This window comes from Rhincodon typus, chromosome 13 (assembly GCF_021869965.1).
Source record: "Rhincodon typus isolate 14 chromosome 13, sRhiTyp1.1, whole genome shotgun sequence".
Taxonomy (NCBI): Eukaryota; Metazoa; Chordata; class Chondrichthyes; order Orectolobiformes; family Rhincodontidae; genus Rhincodon; species Rhincodon typus.
This window is the reverse complement of record NC_063344.1, coordinates 15,106,383-15,126,992: the sequence shown is the minus strand read 5'-3', so window position 1 is coordinate 15,126,992 and position 20,610 is coordinate 15,106,383. Positions and strand designations below refer to the sequence as shown.

General features: G+C 38.9%; 1 protein-coding gene across 1 annotated transcript; it reads right to left on the bottom strand.

Moving 5' to 3' along the window:
* Positions 1-4,978: 4,978 nt before the first annotated feature.
* On the bottom strand, positions 4,979-14,687 carry LOC109927639 (extracellular calcium-sensing receptor-like). The gene is made up of 6 exons (XM_020527630.2): positions 14,551-14,687; positions 12,281-12,566; positions 9,855-10,688; positions 9,518-9,745; positions 6,138-6,261; positions 4,979-5,892 (listed from the first exon to the last, which is right to left on the bottom strand). The coding sequence occupies exons 2-6, from the start codon at positions 12,530-12,532 to the stop codon at positions 4,979-4,981; spliced, it is 2,352 nt and encodes a 783-aa protein (XP_020383219.2). The 5' UTR covers positions 12,533-12,566; positions 14,551-14,687.
* Between the last annotated feature and the right edge of the window lie 5,923 nt (positions 14,688-20,610).

The window sequence follows — 20,610 nt, the reverse complement described above, 5'->3', positions numbered from 1 at the left end:
CTTAGCTGCAGTAACCGTGAAGGAAGAGGAGGCAATGGAAACACCATGGGATGCAGTCAGGTGAGGGTGAACTGTTTGCTGATGCCACAGAGAGAGTAAAGCAACAGATGGAGACACCAATCCTTCTGGTGAGTGATAATTGTCACACTTCTGTGGGCACAGAAAAATCCAGGTCAACGACAGGCAGCATTAATTCACGGAATGTGTAATGCATTAATATCATACTTACTTATCACGTGTATTGAACTTTGAATGATGAATAAAGTATCTCAGACTAAAAAGAAACTCACAGGGCGATCTTCCATTTCAAGAAATAACATTATGTTAGTCTGGGGCATGTTCCAGCAGTGCAGTTACTCTTGTATCAGTGGGATTTTTAGTTTTTCTAAAAATTAGTTAATGGAATTCATGTATCAATGGCAGGGCCAGCATTTGCTGCTAATTTAATTGACTTCAGAAGGTGATGTTGAAACGCCTTCTCGAACCATTATTGTCCATTTAGTTTAGGGAACCCTACAATGCTGCTAGAGGTTTCCATAATTTTCACCCAGCCACGAAATGAATGGCAATATGTTTCCAAGTCTCGATGCTGAATGGCTTGGACGGGAACTTTCATGTAATAATGTTTCCATATACCTTTGAAATGATAGTGGTTGTGGTTTTGGAAGGAACCTTGGTGAATTTCTGCAGTCCATCTTGCAGCTGGTCCACACTGGTTCTCCTGTCCATGGTCGAGGACGGAAAGAATGCTTGCAGATGCAATGCAAATCAATTTGGTTGCTTTGTTCTGGATGTTATCAAGCTTCAGGAATTTGGTTGGTGCTGCACTTATCCAGAGAAGTGGGGAGAGTTTCATCACAGTCTTGACTTGCGCCTTGTAGACGGTAAAAAAGGCTTTGAGGAGTAAGGAGCAAGTTACTCCTGACGTATTCATAGCTTTTGACATACCATTATAACCAAAGTAGTCATACAACAACAGTTAAAGGAGCTTTGGTCCATCACATCTACACCAGTCAAAAACCAACACCATTTATTCCAGAGACGACACAGTGTGGAGCCGGACGAACACGGCAGGTCAGGCAGCATCAGATGAGCAGGAAATTTGATGTTTCAGGTCGGGACCTGACCTGAAACCTGTGTTGTTGTCCGCATTGTGTTGTCTCTGACTCCAGCATCTGCAGTTCTTGCTATCTCTGACCAGCTATTACAATCCCATTTCCAACACTTGGCCAATAGCAATGTATGCCTTGGCATCACAAGTGCACATCTAGATACTTTGTAAATGTTTTGAAAGTTCCGGCCGCTACTGCCCTTACATGTAGTGAATTCCAGATTTCCACCACTCTCTGGGTGAAAAGATTTTCCTCCTTACATCTCTACTACCTACTACCCCTTACTTTAATCTATGCCTCAAACATTAATCTTTCCATAACGGAAAGTGTTTCTTTCTGTCTACCCTTTCATAATTATCTCAGTCATGCACACCGCCTAGCCTCCATTGCTCCAAGGGAAAAAAACCTCAGTCTATCCAATCTCTCTTCATAGATATAACTTTCCAGCCAGGCAACATCCTGCTGCGAAAGTCAAAGAACTGCTGATGCTGCAATTCAGAAACGAAAACAGAAATTGCTGGAAAAAGTCAGCAGGTCTGCAGCATCTGTGGAGAGAAAGCAGAGTTAACACTTCAAGTCCAGTGACCCCTCTTCAGAACTGATTGTAGCTAAGAAAAGGCATCTGCCAAACCTATTGAGTTTTTCCAGCAATTTTGGTTTTTATTTCTAACATCCTGATGAATTTCCTTTGTACCCTCTCCAGTGCAATCAAATCTCTCCTATAACGTCGTTCCAGCGCTACAAACAAACTTTGATGATGTGAATAAAAAAATCAATTTCAACAAAAAATAACAATTTAAAGATGCATCCTGGTTTTTAACTGGACATTAGTAAATGTTTTGTGGCAAACACAGCTTCCAAGAGAGGAATGAAATAGAAGCAAAAATACTTATTCAAAAGTGGTCAAAGTCAGAAGTCACATGACGCCAGGTTATAGTTCAATAGGTTTGTTTGGAATCATGCAAGCTTTCAGAGCAGCCACTTCATCTGGTGCAGTGAGAGAGCAGGGCACTCAGACACAGAGTTTATCGACAGAGAGATGAAACAATCACAAAACTGGTGTGAGTAGAGTGTCAGATGATAAGTCTCTGCAGGTACCAAATGTGTTAGATAGTGTGTAAAGTGTTTAGGAATTCAATGTCAGTGCCCTGCTGTCATGAAAATCAGGCAGAACCACAGGAATATACAAAAGGTGACATCTCAGGTCAGCCACTGAATTGTAGGTGTGAGGCTTTGTTCAGAATCTGCCTTAGAGTTTTAACCTGGAATCAGGCTAGTTTTCTTCTGAAAGCTGGAAATTATAACATATCACACTGACTGACTGCGACTACAAATGTTTTTTTAAACAAAGTAGAATGTGTAAACAAACATCTTGGATGAAATGATTTACTCCATAGATGTGTGTGTGTGTGTGCGCGTGTGCGTGTGCATGTGTGTGAGCGAGAGTGTTCGCTTCCAGTCGGGGAACATTTCAGCTCTCAAGGGCATTCCGCCTCTGATCTTCAGGTAAGCTTCCCCCAAGGCGGACTCCGAGATACACAACAATGCAGAATCGCCAATCAGGGACTGTTAGCCAAGTTTTGTACCCATGAAACGTTCTGAACGGCGATCTTGGGTTCATGTCGCGCTACAGGTGAGCTCACTACACTGTTCTGTAACTGTAAAATCTTATTTACTTTCCTGTTTTGACAGCATCACATCGATAAATTGTTATGATCTGTCCACCTTAATTAGTTTGTACAGTTTTGAATTATTTATTGCATTCTCTCACATATACTTTCACATACACACACGCACACACATTCTCTCTCACACACACACTCTCTCAAGCACACACATACACACAAATCTATGAGGTGAATCACACACACTGACTCTCAAAAACAGGCACGCACAAACACACACACACACATACACGTACACACACACTCTCTCTTTCTCTCCCCCAGCGGTCAAAGGCATTCCGCCTCCTTCTTCGGGAAGGCGTCCTCCAAGGCGGACTTCAAGATGCACAAAAACGCAGAATTGCTGAGCAAAGACTGATAGCCAAATTTTGTACACGGCACGGTGACTCAGTGGTTAGCACTACTGCCTCATAGCGCCAGGGACCAGGGTGCAATTCTACCCTCGGGCGACTGTCTGTGTGGAGTTTGTACATTCTCCCTATCTCTGCATGGGTTTCCTCCCACAGTCCATAGATGTGCAGGCTATGTAGATTGGCCATGCTAAGTTGCCCGTAGTGTCCAGGGATGTTTGGGTTAGACATGGGGAAATTCAGGGATAGGGAAATGAGTCGGGGTGGGTGCTCTTCGGAGGGGCGTATGGACTTGTTGGGCCGAATGGCCTGTTGCCATACTGTAGGGATTCTATGAAATGTCCTCAACCGTAATCTTGGTTTCATGTCGCGCTACAGGTGACCTCACCACATTGTTCTGTACCTGGAAAATCTAAGTTACTTTCCTGTTTTGACAGCATCACCTTGATAAATTGTTATGATTTCTCTACGTTAATTAGTTTGTACAGTTTTGAATTACTTATTACATTCTCTTGCACACTCATACTTACACACACACACAGTATCTCTGTCTCTGTCTCTCTCTCTCACACACACAAACACACACATACACACACAAACACACACACACACACTCTCTCTCTCTGTCTCTCTCTCTCTCTTTCTCACAGCCACCTGCATGCTCACACACGCTCTCTATCATATATATACTCTCTCACATTCACACACGCTCTCTTTCAAGCGCACACACACATACACAAATCTGAGGTGAATCACACACACTCTCTCTCACAAGCACATATAAACAATCTCTCTCTCTCTGTCTCTCTCTTTCTCTCTCTCCCCACACCGCAACCCCCACCCCCACCGACACCACATATACACATAAATCTACAGGGTGAATAATTTCATCCAAGAAGTTTGTTTATTTGCAGATGCATTCTATTTTGTTTTTTTTTTGAAAAAGCACCTAATTTGTAGTGACAGTCAGTCAGTGTGACATCTTACAAATTACAGATTTCAGAATAAAACCAGCGTGATTCGAGGTTAAAACTCGAAGACCGATTCTGAACAATGCCTCAATTCAGTGGCTGACCTGAGATGTCACCTTTTGTATATTCCTGTGGTTCTGCCTGATCTTCATGACAGCAGAGCACTGACATTGAATTCCTAAACACTTTACACACTATCTAACACACTTGGTACCTGCAGAGACTTATCATCTGACACTCTACTCTCACCAATTCTCTGCTCTTGAACTCTCTGTTGATAATCTCTGCGCCCAGATGCCCTGCTCTTTCCCTGCACCAGATGAAGTGGCTGCGCTCTGAAAGCTTGCGTGAATCCAAAGAAACCCGTTGGACTCTAACCCGGTGTTGCGTGACTCCTGACTTTGTACGTCCCAGTCCAACACACGCCCCGCTACATTCAAAAGTGGTTTCATCAGCTTTGTAACCATCCCAAATTTTACAGAATATATATTATTTTTCAGTCCAGTATGTTTGATGTAAAAGAAGCAATGTTCCATTCACTGTCTGCTTGCTTCTGCCATAGCCGTCGATCTCAACTGTATCCTAGCTCCCAATATTCCACCCCGGCAACATACTCTAAACTCATTCCTACCGTGAAAGCAGACGTTTCCTACAAATAAATGGCTTTTTGGGTTCAAGTACATGCAGGACTAACTTTACAACATTTTTTTTATTGATACAAAACAAAATTTCCACAGTTTATAATAATTACATTTCTCGTTCTCAAGTTTAAAACTATAAGTAAAATCAAGATAATAATATTTCTTTAAGTGAATAAGCATACTTTATCTAAGGAACGTTACAAAATCTTTGCAGAATAACTATAAGCCGTTGGAAGCCAATTTATCCATCATATTCTTTTTTGTATTCCTGTCTTTTCTCAACAGGATAATGTAACATTTGGGAGCAAAAATACAGAAAACTAGTCCAAAGCTGGATGCTAAAATCGCAAAGACTTCCACAGCTACAGCATATTTGCCAGGGGAGCTGATGTACGCTGGAATAAAAGTTATCCACACAGCACAAAAGATAAGCATACTGAAAGTGATGTGTTTAGCTTCATTGAAATTGTTTGGAAGTTGTCGAGCTAGAAAAGCGACCACAAAACACACACAAGACAGAAATCCAATATAGCCGAGTACACAGTAAAAGGCTATTGACGAACCTACATTGCATTCAAAAACAATTATTTTGCTGAAATAATCACTGTTCTTGAAAGGATAAGGAGGTGATGTTCTTAGCCATACTAAGCATATTAAACATTGCATCAGTGTAAGGAAGCACACAGATAGGCGCTGTTGTGTAGGTCCAAACCACCTCATCATGTTACTGCCAGGAAGCACTGCTTTAAATGCAATTACCACAACAACTGTTTTACTCAAAACACATGAAATACAAAGAACAAAAATGACACCAAATGTTGTGTGACGTAATATACAGGACCAGGTAGAAGGTTCTCCAAGGAATGTCATTGAACACAGAAAACACAGAGTTAATGCACAAAGAAGCAAAAAACTCAACTCGGAGTTGTTAGCTTTGACAATTGGAGTATTTCTGTGAACATAACACAAAGCAAATACACCGATTGTGATGGAAACTCCAAGAAGTGCCAGAGTTACAAAAATAATCCCCATCATATCGCCAAAAGAAAGAAACTCAATGTCCTTTAAGATGCATTTGTCTCGTCTCCAGTTCGACCGATATTCCCATGGACATTTAATGCAATCTGGTGAATCTTAACAGAAGGAAAGAAAAATACATTGGAAAATCAATCTATTCAAAAAGAGCACTGCTGTGTATGTATTAAATAATTCAATTCTCTACACTTCTGTTATAAAGATTTCCCCATGTTCTATTTGTCTTTTATAATGAAATGTTCTGCGGATTGTGATTTATGGAAAACTGCAAAGGTCTGTTAAAATACTGAAATCCTGTCTCAGCGAGCAATTAAAACAATAACTCTTTCTTGTTGGTCCTTACCAGTGATGTTGCTAATTTCACCTTCAGCGCATTTTATGCAGTCAAAGCAGCAAATGGGTTGTCCTTTTCTTGTTGCTTTTCTCGTCCCATTGGAACAGCTTTTGGAGCAAATTGCTCTTGGGACCTAATTATAAAGAAGAAAAAGTGAAATTCTTTATTTGCTGTGTTATACTCAGCATTCCACTTTTTAATGAAAGGGGGAAAGCAGGACATTGGTGACTCTTTAGCGTCTCTGATGGTAACATTTTAAAGAATCTATACATTTTAAAATTGAGATAGATCAATATTTGTTAAACAAAGTTACAGAGGGATGTGGACCAAAGATTTTTATATGAAGATAGACCACATATCTCAGTAAATAGTGCAACAAGGACTGAATGGTTTACTCCTGTTCCCAAGTCTCTATACTGAAGTATCAAACAGCTGAATATTTTGGGAGATTTGATTTGATATTGGAGAACCATTGGAGATTTGCAAAGGCTCAATTCTGTTTACCGATCCTAATTAAATCTTTTGAAATAGTAATGATTGTTATAACTAATCAAAAAGGCTAATGACATTTTCACCTTTTTAAGTGTAAATTTACAATATATTGGAGAGAAAGTTTCCAACAGTTATGCAAGTACATTGTTAGCCAGCATCTCAAGTGCCTTGCAAAATTGACTGCAGCAACTAGTGCAGCTTATATTGACCTTGCACAGAATGCAGTCAAGATTCACAAGAACTTTACTGGAGCTGTACGATTAGATTATGAAGAGACATTATTTAAACTATGTTTACATTTACTATCATACAGAAAGGTTAGATAAATGTGCATAAGGTATTTTAGGATTTATAAAATAATTGTGATGGTACCAAGTGAAAAATCGTCTGCTGATGGGCAGCGAAGGAACTTAAACCCTGTTACTGAGTAAACACGAGCATAAAAATGTGCAGTTAGAAATGCTGGCCATATAATTGGTCAATAATTTGTTAGGCCATCTACCACAATGTACATTCTCACCAAAGCAGTTCAGCTAGCAAGTTTGCAAGTCTGTTTTCAAACCCTATCAGCAAATTTCTCCACAGAAATATGATATTTACCAACTGATTGACGGGAACAATAATGGAAATTAATACATAATGCTGCAGTTGTTGTAAATCTCAAGTAAATGTACAAATTGCTGCAGATAGTATGCCTGGCAACATCAGTGGAGAGGGGAATTAACACTTTAATCAAATCAAATGTTCCTTCAAAGTCTTCTTCTCCAGTTTCATGGTATGTTGTATTCTGTTCAAAACATTCTATATCCAATTGCACTGTTGCTTGACATTAGTTTCATCGTGTTATTCTGGTGGATTATCTTGCTTTTATATCTTTATAAAATGGTATTTGTTAGACTGTTCACAATTTTTTAAATGTTTTCGAACAGTTGGTGTTGATTCAACATTACATTCATTTGTTTAGATATTGTTAATCAACCTGTGCAGAGATGTTATGGGACAACTCTGAAATAGGTAGGACTTGAACACAGGCTTTCTGGCTGGGAATTAGGGACACAACCACTGCACCACAGAACTACTCATCCATGGGTTTAAATTGAACGATGCTGAATTGCATTTAATCAGTCTATGATTAGTTTTTATAATCGTGAAGTCTTCCACTTCTGCTCCTCTATTCTAACTTTCAAGAAAACTAAACAGATCAGGTTGCAACAAAGACAATTTGAGAAATTCCACTCTTGCCTGTTTTTAAAATGTAGGATTAGGACACTTGTAAAAGCCAAAGGTGGAGTAACTGGAAGGCGCCCACAAATCAGAGCATGTACGGAAACTTGGAAACTTGGAAAAGAAGTGAACATCATTGAGTGTGGATGCAATGGTTTATTGATTAAATTCAACAGAATCAATCAAACCTATGTGAAAAACTGCCCTGCTTTCAGGAAACACAATTCCCTGGTGCATTTCTAAAATAAAATCAAAGCAACCCACCAATTACTTTGTCTGTATAAATGTTATTTTTGAGGCTTAATCTCTGCAGTTTTGACTTTTGCAACAAATGTTGCTTGGAAAACTATTGATTTATTTGACATCTCCAAGCGCCTCACAGTTCACAAACAGCAACCTTGAAGCCAGAATAATTTGACTAACTGACTGACTGGTTTACATCAATGTGGTGTCAGTGCAGAGAGATATCATTATTCATTATGCATTATGAAGAAAATATTTAGTTCACAAATGTTGTAGGATAATCAGAAGATGAGAAAAACCTGAACATCTGAGATAAGGAATTATAACTTTATCAATATTGTAGGATAATCAGAAGATGACAAAAACTTGAACATGTGAGGTGAGGAATTATATCTTGACCTATACAATAAAGTTACCTTTTATAAAATTTAACAATCTGAGAAATTGAACATAGAACCATAGAGATCTACAATACAGGGAAAAGGCCATTCGGTCCATCAAATATTCACTGGTCAAAAAAAGCTACATAACTCTTCCAATAACATTTTCCAGCACTTGACCCATAGCTATGTATGCATTGGCACCATAAATGCACATGTAGATACTTCTTAAATGTTTTGAAGGTGTCTGCCTCTGCCCAAACCTCTACTATCCTTACAGGCTATGAGTTCCAGATTCCCACCAACATTTCGATGAAACAAAAATCCTCGCACCCCCTCTAAACTTCCTGCCTCTACCTTAAATCTACATCCCCATAGTCATTGGCCCCTCTTCCAATGGGGAAGATTATTTCATGTCTAACATGTATAGGACCCCTATAATTTTATATATCTCAATCACATATCCCTACATTCTTCCCTGCTCTAATGAAAACAATCCCAATCTGTGCAATCTCTCTTCACAACTAAAGCTCACCAACCTAGGCAACGTCCAAATAAATCTCTTTGCACCCTTTCCAGTGCAATCACATCCCAACTATAATGTGGATTCAGGAGCAAGACTTTAACTATGACCTAACCAGCATTTTATAGGGTTGCAGCATAACTTCTCTGCACTTAAACTCTAGGACGTGTCTCACAACGGCAAGAAGCACATGGTACAACGTCTAAGCCTGACCATCTAATAACATTTAACCAGCTTTTTATGCAGTTCCAGCATAACTTCTCTGCACTTAAACTTTACGACGTGAATCACAATGACAAGTAGCCCATAGTGCAACGTCTAAACATAACCATCCAATAACATCCTTTGAATTTTTTACATATGTTACCCTTATTAAAATAAGTTAGTATGCCAAAGCAAGTTCTGTACTCAAACATATTGGTTGATTATCGAATTTCAAACAATTGCACTCAGGATGATATTATGATGTGTGGATGATATTTTACATCCACACAATTTCAGGTAAAATGTGTTTTTAATGCCCCTACCATAATCTGATCTCCACTCCATAAAATTGCTTCATCATTAATGACAATTTCTTGCCCTGGAGGGGCTGATCCATCAAAGACTCCAACACTGACAATGTCCATGCCGCCAGCCGCATTGGGTTGCCAGTTTACGATGTCATACATGGCCACTGGGTCTCCATTATCATCAAAATATACATTTTCACCGAGCTTTGTCGTGAAATTGACTGCTTTCATGTAATGCAGTAGCTTTAAAATGGAGCAAAGATTTTTGAAGTTATTTTTTTTTGGAAGAAAACTCGAAATGTTTAATAATGCCTGCAACTGGCTGCAGCTGTAAACAATATTTACTCATTACCTGCAAGGGTTGAAAACTTGAGATATTTGCACAACCTGTGTGAAAAAATGGATTTTTGCCACTGTTACACGAAAGCATGTCATGAAGAGCATGGGCTATTGCATATGTAGCTTTATATACATTGTAAGTAACTCGGTAGAATGAGACATCAGTAAGTTCATTGTGCATCATCCGCAAACTCTCTTTTCCGGTACATTCTTTCAACATAGTGGAGGGAACATCATCTGTTCTGCTATCTGTGCCCTTCAGTGCACAGCCAAAGGTTGATTCCCAAAACTCTTTCACTAATTGGTTGCCTGGGAACATTGAAGGATGGACATCCATGAGAAATTCTCTCAGTCCTGGTATATCTACCTGACGAATTGCAACACCGATTGTGCCTGAGACAAACCGCCTGCTCTTTTCCTGGGGTAGAAATTGTGAAGATACCCAAGCCTCGCTTCCTATCCATTGTATACCAGTCACATTCTGTCGTGCAAATTCATTTACCAAAATCCTCATTTCTGAAATAGCAACGAATGCCAAAACAACTTTGGTTGAAGATTTCCGTACAGTATCCATGATTCGAAGTAGCTTGTCTCTGTGGTAGCTTCTGTGAATAGACTCAGAGAAAGCAATGCAAATGCCCAATTGTTGGACAGTTTCAGTGAAAGCTTGCATCCCAAAGTTACCATAATCATCATCGTTCCTAATCGTCCCAATCCACGTCCAACCAAAGTGCTTTACCAGATGGGCTAAGGCTCTTGCCTGAAATTTGTCGCTCGGTATGGTTCTGAAAAATGATGGATATTCCTTCTTGTTACTCAGGCATGCACAGGTGGCAAAATAACTCACCTATGGGAAATGAAACGTCAAGTATATTACATTTTCCCGTGTGGACTCTCGAATATCATTTTAAATAATAAGCCTGTAAATGATTTAGATAATAATAATCGTAGTTAATTAATATATGTCTATTCATTCAGACCCAAACTGGAAAGAGCCAAGTCACAGAATACGATTATAATTGTGGCAAAGCTGGACGCCATTCAACCCATTCTGTTGACACTATCTCATAAAATGTGTGTCATTACTTAATGCCAATCTGCTGCTTTTTTGCCAATTCTCTATTCAGATGCAAATGTTCATGGAATACCCTCTTGAATGCCTCAATTGAATCTAGCTCCTCCAGGCAGCGAACTCCTGTCCTTTATACTCTCTGTGCGACAAATATTTTTCTCACATCATCCTTGCCTTTAGACCTTAGACACTAACATACTGTTATTTTAAAGGTAAGTGCCAGGTGTTGTTGTCTGGATGCAATTCAATTGGTAAATCTACCCACCTTGAAGCAAAACACATTTTATCCATACACTACAGTTAAAATACAACAAAAGAAGGAAGTAATTGGCAATAACAATTCTATTAGAAAACTTAACAGAATAATACATTACTTAACCTCTAAACAGGAACTGTTCCAACGTACTAACATCCCATAAACATCCCATTGGCAAAGTCAATTTCAGTAAAGATTATCTTGCAGCAAATTCTAGTGGGAGGAAAAAGATCAAGAGAAAACTCCGAAAGACAGAGTGGCAAGGAAAGATGTACTGCAGTTTCCAAACCCAGCTTCAAGAGACTTCAGTAACTGTTAATGAAAGCTAAAACTAAAAATTCTGGTTCTGTAGGAGCTTGACTCCACCAATTCAAGTTGCTTCTATTGTTCCAACTTTAGTTTTTTTTAAGAAAAACAAGACCTCCAGCGATGTTAGCTTTATTGGATTCAGCTCTGCATGTCTGTCTTAAAACTTCTCTTCAAACACGAAAACGGCAAAATACCCCTCTTAACACCATAGCATCATCACCCTATCAATCTATGATTTCTCATTCTTTTTTTCTCTTTCATGATTACAAACAGTTTCTCCCTATCTCATCTATCCAGTCCACTCATAATTTTGAAAACCATGATGCACTCTCCTCTCAGCCTTTTTCTCTACAATGAAAAATTCCCAACCTGTTCAATTTAACTCCTTAACTAAAGTTACTAATTCCCAATCCCTTCACTTAATGAAGGAGCAGTGCTCAGAAAGCTTGTGATTTCTAATAAAGCAGTTGGAGCATAACACTGTGATGTGTGACTTCTGATCTTTTTCACATATTTCGCATAAAATTATGCCCAGAACTGTACACAATACCCCATCTAACATGTGTCTTTTACAAATTTAACACCACCTCCTTGCTCTTGTACTCTGTACCCCAATTAATAAAGCTAAGAACACAGCATACTTTATTAACTGCTCTCCCCACCTGTTTTGCCACCTTCAGTGTGTGCACATACCCAGCCATGTCTATCTGCTCCTAAAATAAAATGAAACAAAGAATTGCAGATGCTGGAGATCAGAAACAAAAATACAACAAGACAGAGAATTGACCAATTTATATCTTACCATGGGAATGCTGAACGGACTGATTAGGGTGGACATTGCTATAGACTGCGAGGATCCAGACTCACCAACAACAGCAGATACTGTAGAGGACCTTCGGCAATTGGAAGACATGTCTTCACCTCTGTTTAGAAATTCAAAGCTTGCTTTCAGTGTCAAAGGCAGCATGGTGCAAGTGTCATAAATCCGATAACCCAGAGTAACATTAGGAAGCAGCCTTGGGTTCTTGTTGATTTCTTCAATGGCGAAAATCATTGTCAGCACAAAACGGAAACCTCTGACCCAAAAGCTGCAGAAAATAAAAACGACTGTGAGGAAAAAAAATAGCGAGATAGATCTGATAAATAATTTCACAGGCTTGATAATATTATCATTGCTGTCAAATACGAGAAATAAAGCATTCAAACTGTTCATGCACAATGGGAGGAATATTATTTTGGAAACATTACATTCAGGACGTTACTTCTTCATTAAATGTTTCGTCAAATGGTCCTCAAAGCGCACGCCAATCAATTACTCAATAAATATGCCATTATTTACTCATGCACCGATTTTCAAAAGCAATGCGTTCTTACAAATTTTCACATACATGTGTCATGATGATCGATTAACCAATCAACTCGTTAAGTTAAGTTGGTTATTCCTTTTTTTAACGGTCTTTAAAGAGTAGAAAGGCTACAGTTTTATGTCATCATTGCCATTATCTCTGCTGCCTCACAGGATTAGGGCAACTGGTACGATTCCACTGTTGGGTGACAGTCTGTGTGGAGTTTGCACATTTCCCCATGTGTGCATGGGTTTCTTCTGGGTGCTCCGGTTTCCTCCCGCTGTCCACAGTTGTGCAGCTTAGGTGGATTCACAACGGTAAATTGCCCGTGGTGCCCAGGGATGTGTAGGCAAGGCGGATTAGATGTTGGAAATGCAGTGTTGTAGGATAGGGGAGTAGGTTTGGGTGGGCTGCTCTTTGAAGGATCGATGTGGACTGGATGGGCTGTATGGCCTCTTTCCACAGTGTAGGGGATCAATGAATCTATGATTGGACAATAAAATATTTTTGAAGCAGTTCACCGTGAAAATATATGATTGACATTTGCTCTTGGAATTCAGCTCCAACTATTTTAATATCTCTAGAAACTCCAAGATGATCTGGCACGTCCAAGAGCTTTTAATCTTCCATCCTGCGACCATTTTACATTTACGGTCTTTTGGCCTCACTTTCTCCAGTAATTTTTACTCCAGTGAACATACCTGCTGCAGTGCATGGCTGTCACCAGACAGGTAGGGTTTCGTTATGATGTCAAATGTGTACCTTCGTCACAACAATAAGCAATATCAATAAATCGTATCAACCGCAACAATCTTGTTACATTCAACCTGAGGTATCATTTGACTAAATGCACAAAGTTTCCCAAGTATTCAGACAGTTAGCAATCATGAAAGCCCAGGGAAAGGTATTTTCTTTGTAAGGACATTACTGTCACCCCAAGTAAATCTTGAGAGCAGTCTGTTCACAAAATAAATCAATTCTAGATATAGTACTTGCATATCTGGTTCGCATGAGAAACACCCATTCTCCTAATTTCAAAAATCCATAACGATGAGTCTTACTTGCCAGCTATTATTGTTAAATCAGCGAAACACTCATGCTTGCAATTCGCTCGGAATGCTTTAATGAGTCAAAAATATTATGAACCTACAGGATCCGAATTTAACCCTGTGGATTTTGAATGATCTAAAAACTTGATGTTACAGATCAGCTTTAATTTTGAATCTAAATCTTAAATTGCTGGTGAAATTCAGCTGGTCTGGCAGATCCACGGGGAAGAATGCAGTTACAGTTCTGAGTCTTGGAACTCTTCATCAGAACTGGAGTCACCCGACTCGAACCGTTAAATGTGCTTTCTCTCCAAACGTGCTGCCAGACGTGCCAGAGTCTCACCAGTCTTTTCTGTTTTTGATTCAGATGTCCAGCATCCGCAATTGCATTATTTCAGTTTTAAGTTTGGTTGATTTACTGAGTTACTATTAAATCACTTTGCATTTTACAACAATCTTCATTCTTTTCTCTGAGCAATATGCAATGTATATATTTATCAAAATTTAACTTTCAAAAAAGCTTCAATTATTATGTAGGCAAATATCTCGCCTTCTACTGTTTATTTGAAGGCAGGTGCGATGTTGTAAAGCTATTTAATTGCACAGAGATGGCCTTCATTCTGAACACAAATTTGCAATGCTTTAAATGTTAGAGAACAATATAAATTTTCACCGACTTTCTGCACTTTCCAGCTTCTGGTTGGCGTTGAAAGGAAAGAACCGGACGGTCAACAATGGTGTGCACGCGAAAAATTCCACCAATAGCTATGTCACCTTCCCTGGACAATCCAACCAAGTCATCAGTCTCCCATGGTTTGCAGCTTGCTTCATTTTTCAACCGAACAGAAACAACAACGAACAATGATAATAATAATAATAATAAAACGTAGTGCATTGTTAGCATTAAAAGTAACTCTGCCTCACTGAGAACAAGAAGCTGGGTTCTTATATTATTCCATGTAATGACAATTTGCAAACAACTATAACTAGATTTATAGCACTACGTTCATGGGAACTCCCAACAGAAAACAAATAATAAATTGCCTTTGCCTGCGGTGCCTTGTTAGGAATTGAAGGAATAAATCATTATGATACTGTTACGCCATGGTGAAAGTGCAATCATTTGTCATTTTCCAAATTCAATCCGAGAGAGAGTTTTTCAATTTAAAATTGCGTGATGTCGACATTAAACTGCGATTTAAAATAAGAACAGGTAACGTTTTTATCCTGTACAGGTCTAGCACATAGAGTAACCATATTAAAGGTTGACTTCGACAGCCTTCAATTATTAAATTCAATGTCAGTCTTCGAAAAAGAGACGGATAGCACTTGAGCCACACCTTAAACTTCGTAACTGATTCTGGGAACATTCACATTAGGCCTTGCAGTGGTTTTGCCGATGTTGCCGTCAGTAGCTTCAAAAATGAACGAATGTCATCTTGATTTCAGCACCGCGAAGCTAGGCTACAGAAGGCGACTTTTCGTCTGAAGAAGGGCAGAAAAAAATTCTATAAGCGGCAAAAACGGGACAAAAAACAGACGTTTCTTTAAATACTCTTGCGTTATCAACTTTACTGTAAAAGACAAAGAGCAAAGCGATAACCCACAAAGCTATTTTGAAGTTAAGGAGTTGTAAAATTGGAATGTAAACAACATTGCATATGAACATGGTTAAAGATTGCCTAGCAGCAAACAATACGATAAATAGAATGTTGAACCATAGAATGCAAACATTATGTTACCAATTCAGATAAGTCTAATTTAAACCATAAAATGTTTCAGCATCCGCTCACTGAGGTATCTTTAATTCATGCGGGAGAAACAGTGAGTTTAATGTTGGCTGCAGAAGCCAGATTAAATTCTTCAAAGTTGCCCTTCGCAGTTTTGAATTGGGAAAAAAAAACGATAATGTTGAACATATTGCTAAAGATATACAGGATTGGGTGAAGTCTTGTTTTAAGTTTGGGCAATGGTGTAAAGCAGCTTATGTAGAATTAGTCATATATCCTGTACTTTGCTCGGCTTTTCCCTCTTTTCCCTTCAAAGAAAAGGGCTAACATGGAGGTCAACTGTGGATCCTCAGTAAGATATTGTACAACGTTTGAATTACCCACAAGTAACCTGTAAAAAAAGAGAGAAAATGACTGTTCGACAACGTTCCTTGTGTTAAATTGTGAGACCAGGACATTGTGCGTGGTTGCAGGTAGGACAAGATGAATCAAGAAAGAGCAATGCTTGGAATCAGCACTGAGAGAACATAAAAACAGAAAGAACTGTAGATGCTGTAAATCAGAAACAAAAACAGATTTTGCAGCATCTGTGAAGAGAATTTAAGGTTAACTTTTCGAGTCCGGTGACCCTTCCTCAGAACGACCTGCCTCGAAGAGATGGGTCACTGGACCCGATACGTTAACGCTGATATTTTTCTGCACAGATGCTGCCAGACCTGCTCAGCTTTGCCAGCAGCACATGAGAGAAAATATTTGATTAAGACGTCTTGAAATAATTAAATGAGTAGTTTATTATGCGTTTAAGATGGGCCTCTCCTGTAATCACGATGTGAGTTGGAAACTTTGCTCTCCTCAACCGATATCTATGTGTTGATATCATGAACAACCACACATTATAATCGAAACGCAAAGGTTTCGGCTTTATTTTTAACAGGTTAGCTGCTTTTCTACCTGTGTGTGCCTGAGCAATAGAAACGAATATGTCATCTTCTTGAACAATACCGAGTGATTACTATCAGGCTAGAGCACTAGCCCAGTCGGTGAAACATTTCAGATGGATGTAGATCGGGACAGTTAGGAGTGACAATGACTATGGAAACTTTGGAACACAAGTATTTGAAGAGGCAGTCAAACAATTTAGTGTTTGCACAGTCTTTTTCGAGTTGCTTCATATAACATACACTCGGAAGAGTTACTGCAAACAATTCACACCATAAAAGGAACGCTTCTACAAAAGTTGTCGTTGCGTTTGGATGTGAAACAAATATGGTGGTTGTTCTAAAAGAAGTGATTAGAGAAAATGTCAGTGGCATACAATGGATAGGAAGTGAATCATTGGTTTCCAGTTTTCTTCTTCTCTTGGACTAGAGTAAAAATATTGCTTCTCGTGCAACTGGAGTTGCAATTCGCAAAAGTCTGTGGACCAGGATTGAGGGAGCTCCTAATAAATGTTCATCCATCATTGTATGCAGGGAAGCTCTTGGTAGAAAAGTTTTGAGAAAGTTGTTTTGGCTGCACTCTAAGTGGTGGAATCAAAACAGATCCTCGAAAAACTGAGTTGGACCTTAAAGAATGCACAGAGTGAAAACATTTTCAGAATGTTCGAAATGAAGTTACTGATGTGTTGCAATAAAGAGTGACTTACAACGTGCACAAAGCACGACTAGGCCAACGCCGCCCTCAAGGTCAAAGCAAAATTTCCTTGCAATTAATATGATGAAGTGGTTTGCAAAATGGCGTCATGTAAAACCGGGCAAGGACCTTTCTCCAATGGGAGTTGTGCAAATCTTTCAAATTTTCAACCATGACGGGTGAGGAACAGTTAACGTGTTTTGATGACTATATTTGCATATATATCCAATGTGGTCGAATTCACGGCTGAATATTTGCAAGCAATGTAAATGAGTTCCCATTTTATTTTATTCCAAATTATTATCTTTCGTGAGACGACTGAATTTCTTAATCAAGATCGGAGAAAATATTTATTTTGATGAAAACGTAGACTTTGTTGTAACACATGACATTGTCAACTGGCAACCAAATGCCCTTGGGCATTATGATGGATCAGCTCATTCTGGAGAAGAATTTTCGATAACAGCTGATGCAGTCATTTGGAGTAGTGGTCAGAAGTTGGAGTCACATGTAGGCCAGACTAGGTAAGGATGGAAGCTTCATCCCTAAAGGACAGTTGTGAACCAGATGGGTTTTTCCCTGACATTCGGCAATGGGTTCATGGTCATCATTAATTCCAGATATTTTATTGAATTTAAATTTGTGCCACCATGGTGGGATCCGAACCTGGGTCCACCATAACATTATCTAGGTTCTGGATTAATAGTCCAGCGATAATACCGCTAGGTCAACGCTGCCCTCAAGGTCAAAGCAAAATTTCCTAGCAATTAATATGATGAAGTGGTTTGGATCAAGACAACAACGTCTAATGGTTTACATTCTTACGCTGGTACAATGTGCAATATGTACTGCCTGGTTAATTACATTTCCACCATTTCCTTTGAAGAACATGTGTCACTCTAATAAGATAATTGTGTTGAATACAATGTAGGATCTTCGTTAGCCTTCTATTGTGTTCTTGGTTGTTGGATTTCTGTCCTGTGTGTGTTTTGTGGTAGCATTTCAAGCTCTAAAACTTCCAGATAACTTCAATGAAGATAAACACATAAAGTTTAGTATGCTTATCTTTTGTGCAGTTTGGATAACTTTCATTCCAGCTTACGTAAGTTCACCAGGGAAATATACTGTGGCAGTTGAAGTAATTGATGTTATAGCCTCAAGTTTCAGTCTGCTTATTTGCACTTTTGCCCCAAAATGTTATATTACTCTTCTGAAGAAAGAAAACAATACAAAAAGGAACATGATGGACTCTGTAGCTTCTAAAAACATGCTTTGAAAACGTTGGTCAATGAGGTGCAGATATTTGTCGTGATTACTTAGTCGCAAAGATAGTGAATGGCAATTCCATGTGGAGAGCCGTAAAGTTGAATGTTTTACCAGCACTCATTTTACACAATCGAACAAAGTCACAACGACCAGCAGGAAGATGAATTTTGAAGTTGGACTGGTATTTTGGACCATTTTATATATGTCACCCGATGTTCATTTAATCCAAATTGAAAACTGTGTATGTCCTATATTTATTAAAGTGTGGATCAATGTGACTTTCAGTTCCCTCCCCGTTATTTGAATTTCATCATTGCGTGCGGTTTCAATTTCTAACATGCTTCATCCATCAAAGAGAAAAATCAGTTCTCAAATATGGCCTGTTCAATTGAACAAAATGAATTACTCATGTCGATTTCACAAAAACCATTAATGAAATACGGTCACTGTGCTAATTTGACATTGAAGGGGTCAGTGGCAGGAGGCTGGGGTGATACTAGTTGGAATAGGGAGCATTTGGGATCTTTGAATTTCCCATTTTATCAGCAAAATGGAAAAGTAGGTATTCGGCCTGTTTCAGAATTAGTTTCACATTCATTTCCCTAGTAAGGGATAATTTGTTTTTTCCTTTCTTATGGTGACGTCTCTGCACAATATATACTCACTAACCAGCAGGCTCGAAATGCTTATTTAATTAGAATGTTTTATCTAAAATGTGTTACCTATCTTCTAACTGAGATGCTGTAGTTCAATGATATGGTACAAGTTTGGCATTTCAAAGACCTAATTTACTAAGATACTTTTGAAGTGGTTGACCTTCATGCAGACTGTTATATACTGCATGTATAGTTCTCTCTCTTGGTTGAAACTAATAGATATTACATGTTGGACTTTTCATGTTATTATCCATTATTCATGCACATTAACTACACATTGTCCATGGATATAAACCCTTCTCTTTCAAAATAGTGTTGCTGTTCATTTTGTGCAAAATTACAGAAATCATTATTAATCACAAGATGATTAAATATTCAAGCAGGAATAGAATCTCTGACAGAGTGACTGGAGATGCTTGATTTGGAAGTCTTGCACATCTGTCATACTCAGTTCCTTTGAACTGAATTCTGAGTGTGGGAGAAGTCAACAACCCTGAATGATAGGATATGTGTAGATCTTGTTCACATCAAAACCTTGGAAGAGTGGTCCAGGGGGAGAGTTCAACAAGTCTTGGAGGAGTGTCAATCCTGGGATGGAAGCATGTTACCTCAGGGACTGAGATATGGGACAGCGGTGTTGGTGCGCAATAGTATTTCTGCTTCCTATGGTCCATCAGCACAGAAATAAATTAACCTCTTCCATGTCGTAGTCATCGCTTCCCTTTAGCTGTAAGGCTTCTAAGCAGTATAGGAAACCACAAAACCCATGGCTGTGGTTGCTGCTCACTTGATTTGAAATTACATGTTGGTCTTTATTGTAATTTGGCTGAAGCATAAAATGTGTTCGGAGTTATACTACGTCCAAACTGCACATCAGTAAACTAGTGTCTTGGGTACTGAAGACTGTTGTGTTCTGTCTGGATTTGGCACCAGCCCTCTTTGCTACTGTAGTCCAATGATGGCCAAAAACCTGAATTCTAGAAATGAGTTAAGAATGCCACCTCTTAAATGAGGCAGTATTAAATGCTGGGCAGCCTTAAGAATCCAAAATATAGTTGAAACCATGGATAAACTGTCGATCAGCTAGAGCTATACTTAGCACATATTTCTTGGAGGCAAAACATAGTAGTACGAGTTCCTCAGAGCACTGATCTCAACAATGAGATTTCTCAATCAGAAGACCAGACGTGTAATGATCACGCAGTTTGCAACTACACAGAAAATGAAGCAGCTTGTGCCTGTATGCAGATAAATGATGGATTGTTTTCAGACTTGGTAAGACCAAAGCATATATTTAAGGTAAGGTGTAGAAGGTTTAGACAACATGTGAGAAAAAAATCCTGTTCATCCAGAGGGTGGTGAGAGTCTGGAATTCACTGGCTATAAGGGTGGTAGAGGCAGAAACACTCCTAGTATTTAAGAAGTATTTAGATGTGCTGTTATGAAGCCAAGT

Coding starts and splice junctions, on each gene's coding strand:
- LOC109927639 (XM_020527630.2), bottom strand. CDS start 12,532: ATGATTTTCGCCATTGAAGAAATCAACAAGAACCCAAGGCTGCTTCCT. Junction 10,689..12,280: donor GTCCGTTCAGCATTCCCATG/GTAAGATATAAA, acceptor CATTTCCCATAG/GTGAGTTATTTTGCCACCTG. Junction 9,746..9,854: donor CAAGTTTTCAACCCTTGCAG/GTAATGAGTAAA, acceptor TCCATTTTAAAG/CTACTGCATTACATGAAAGC.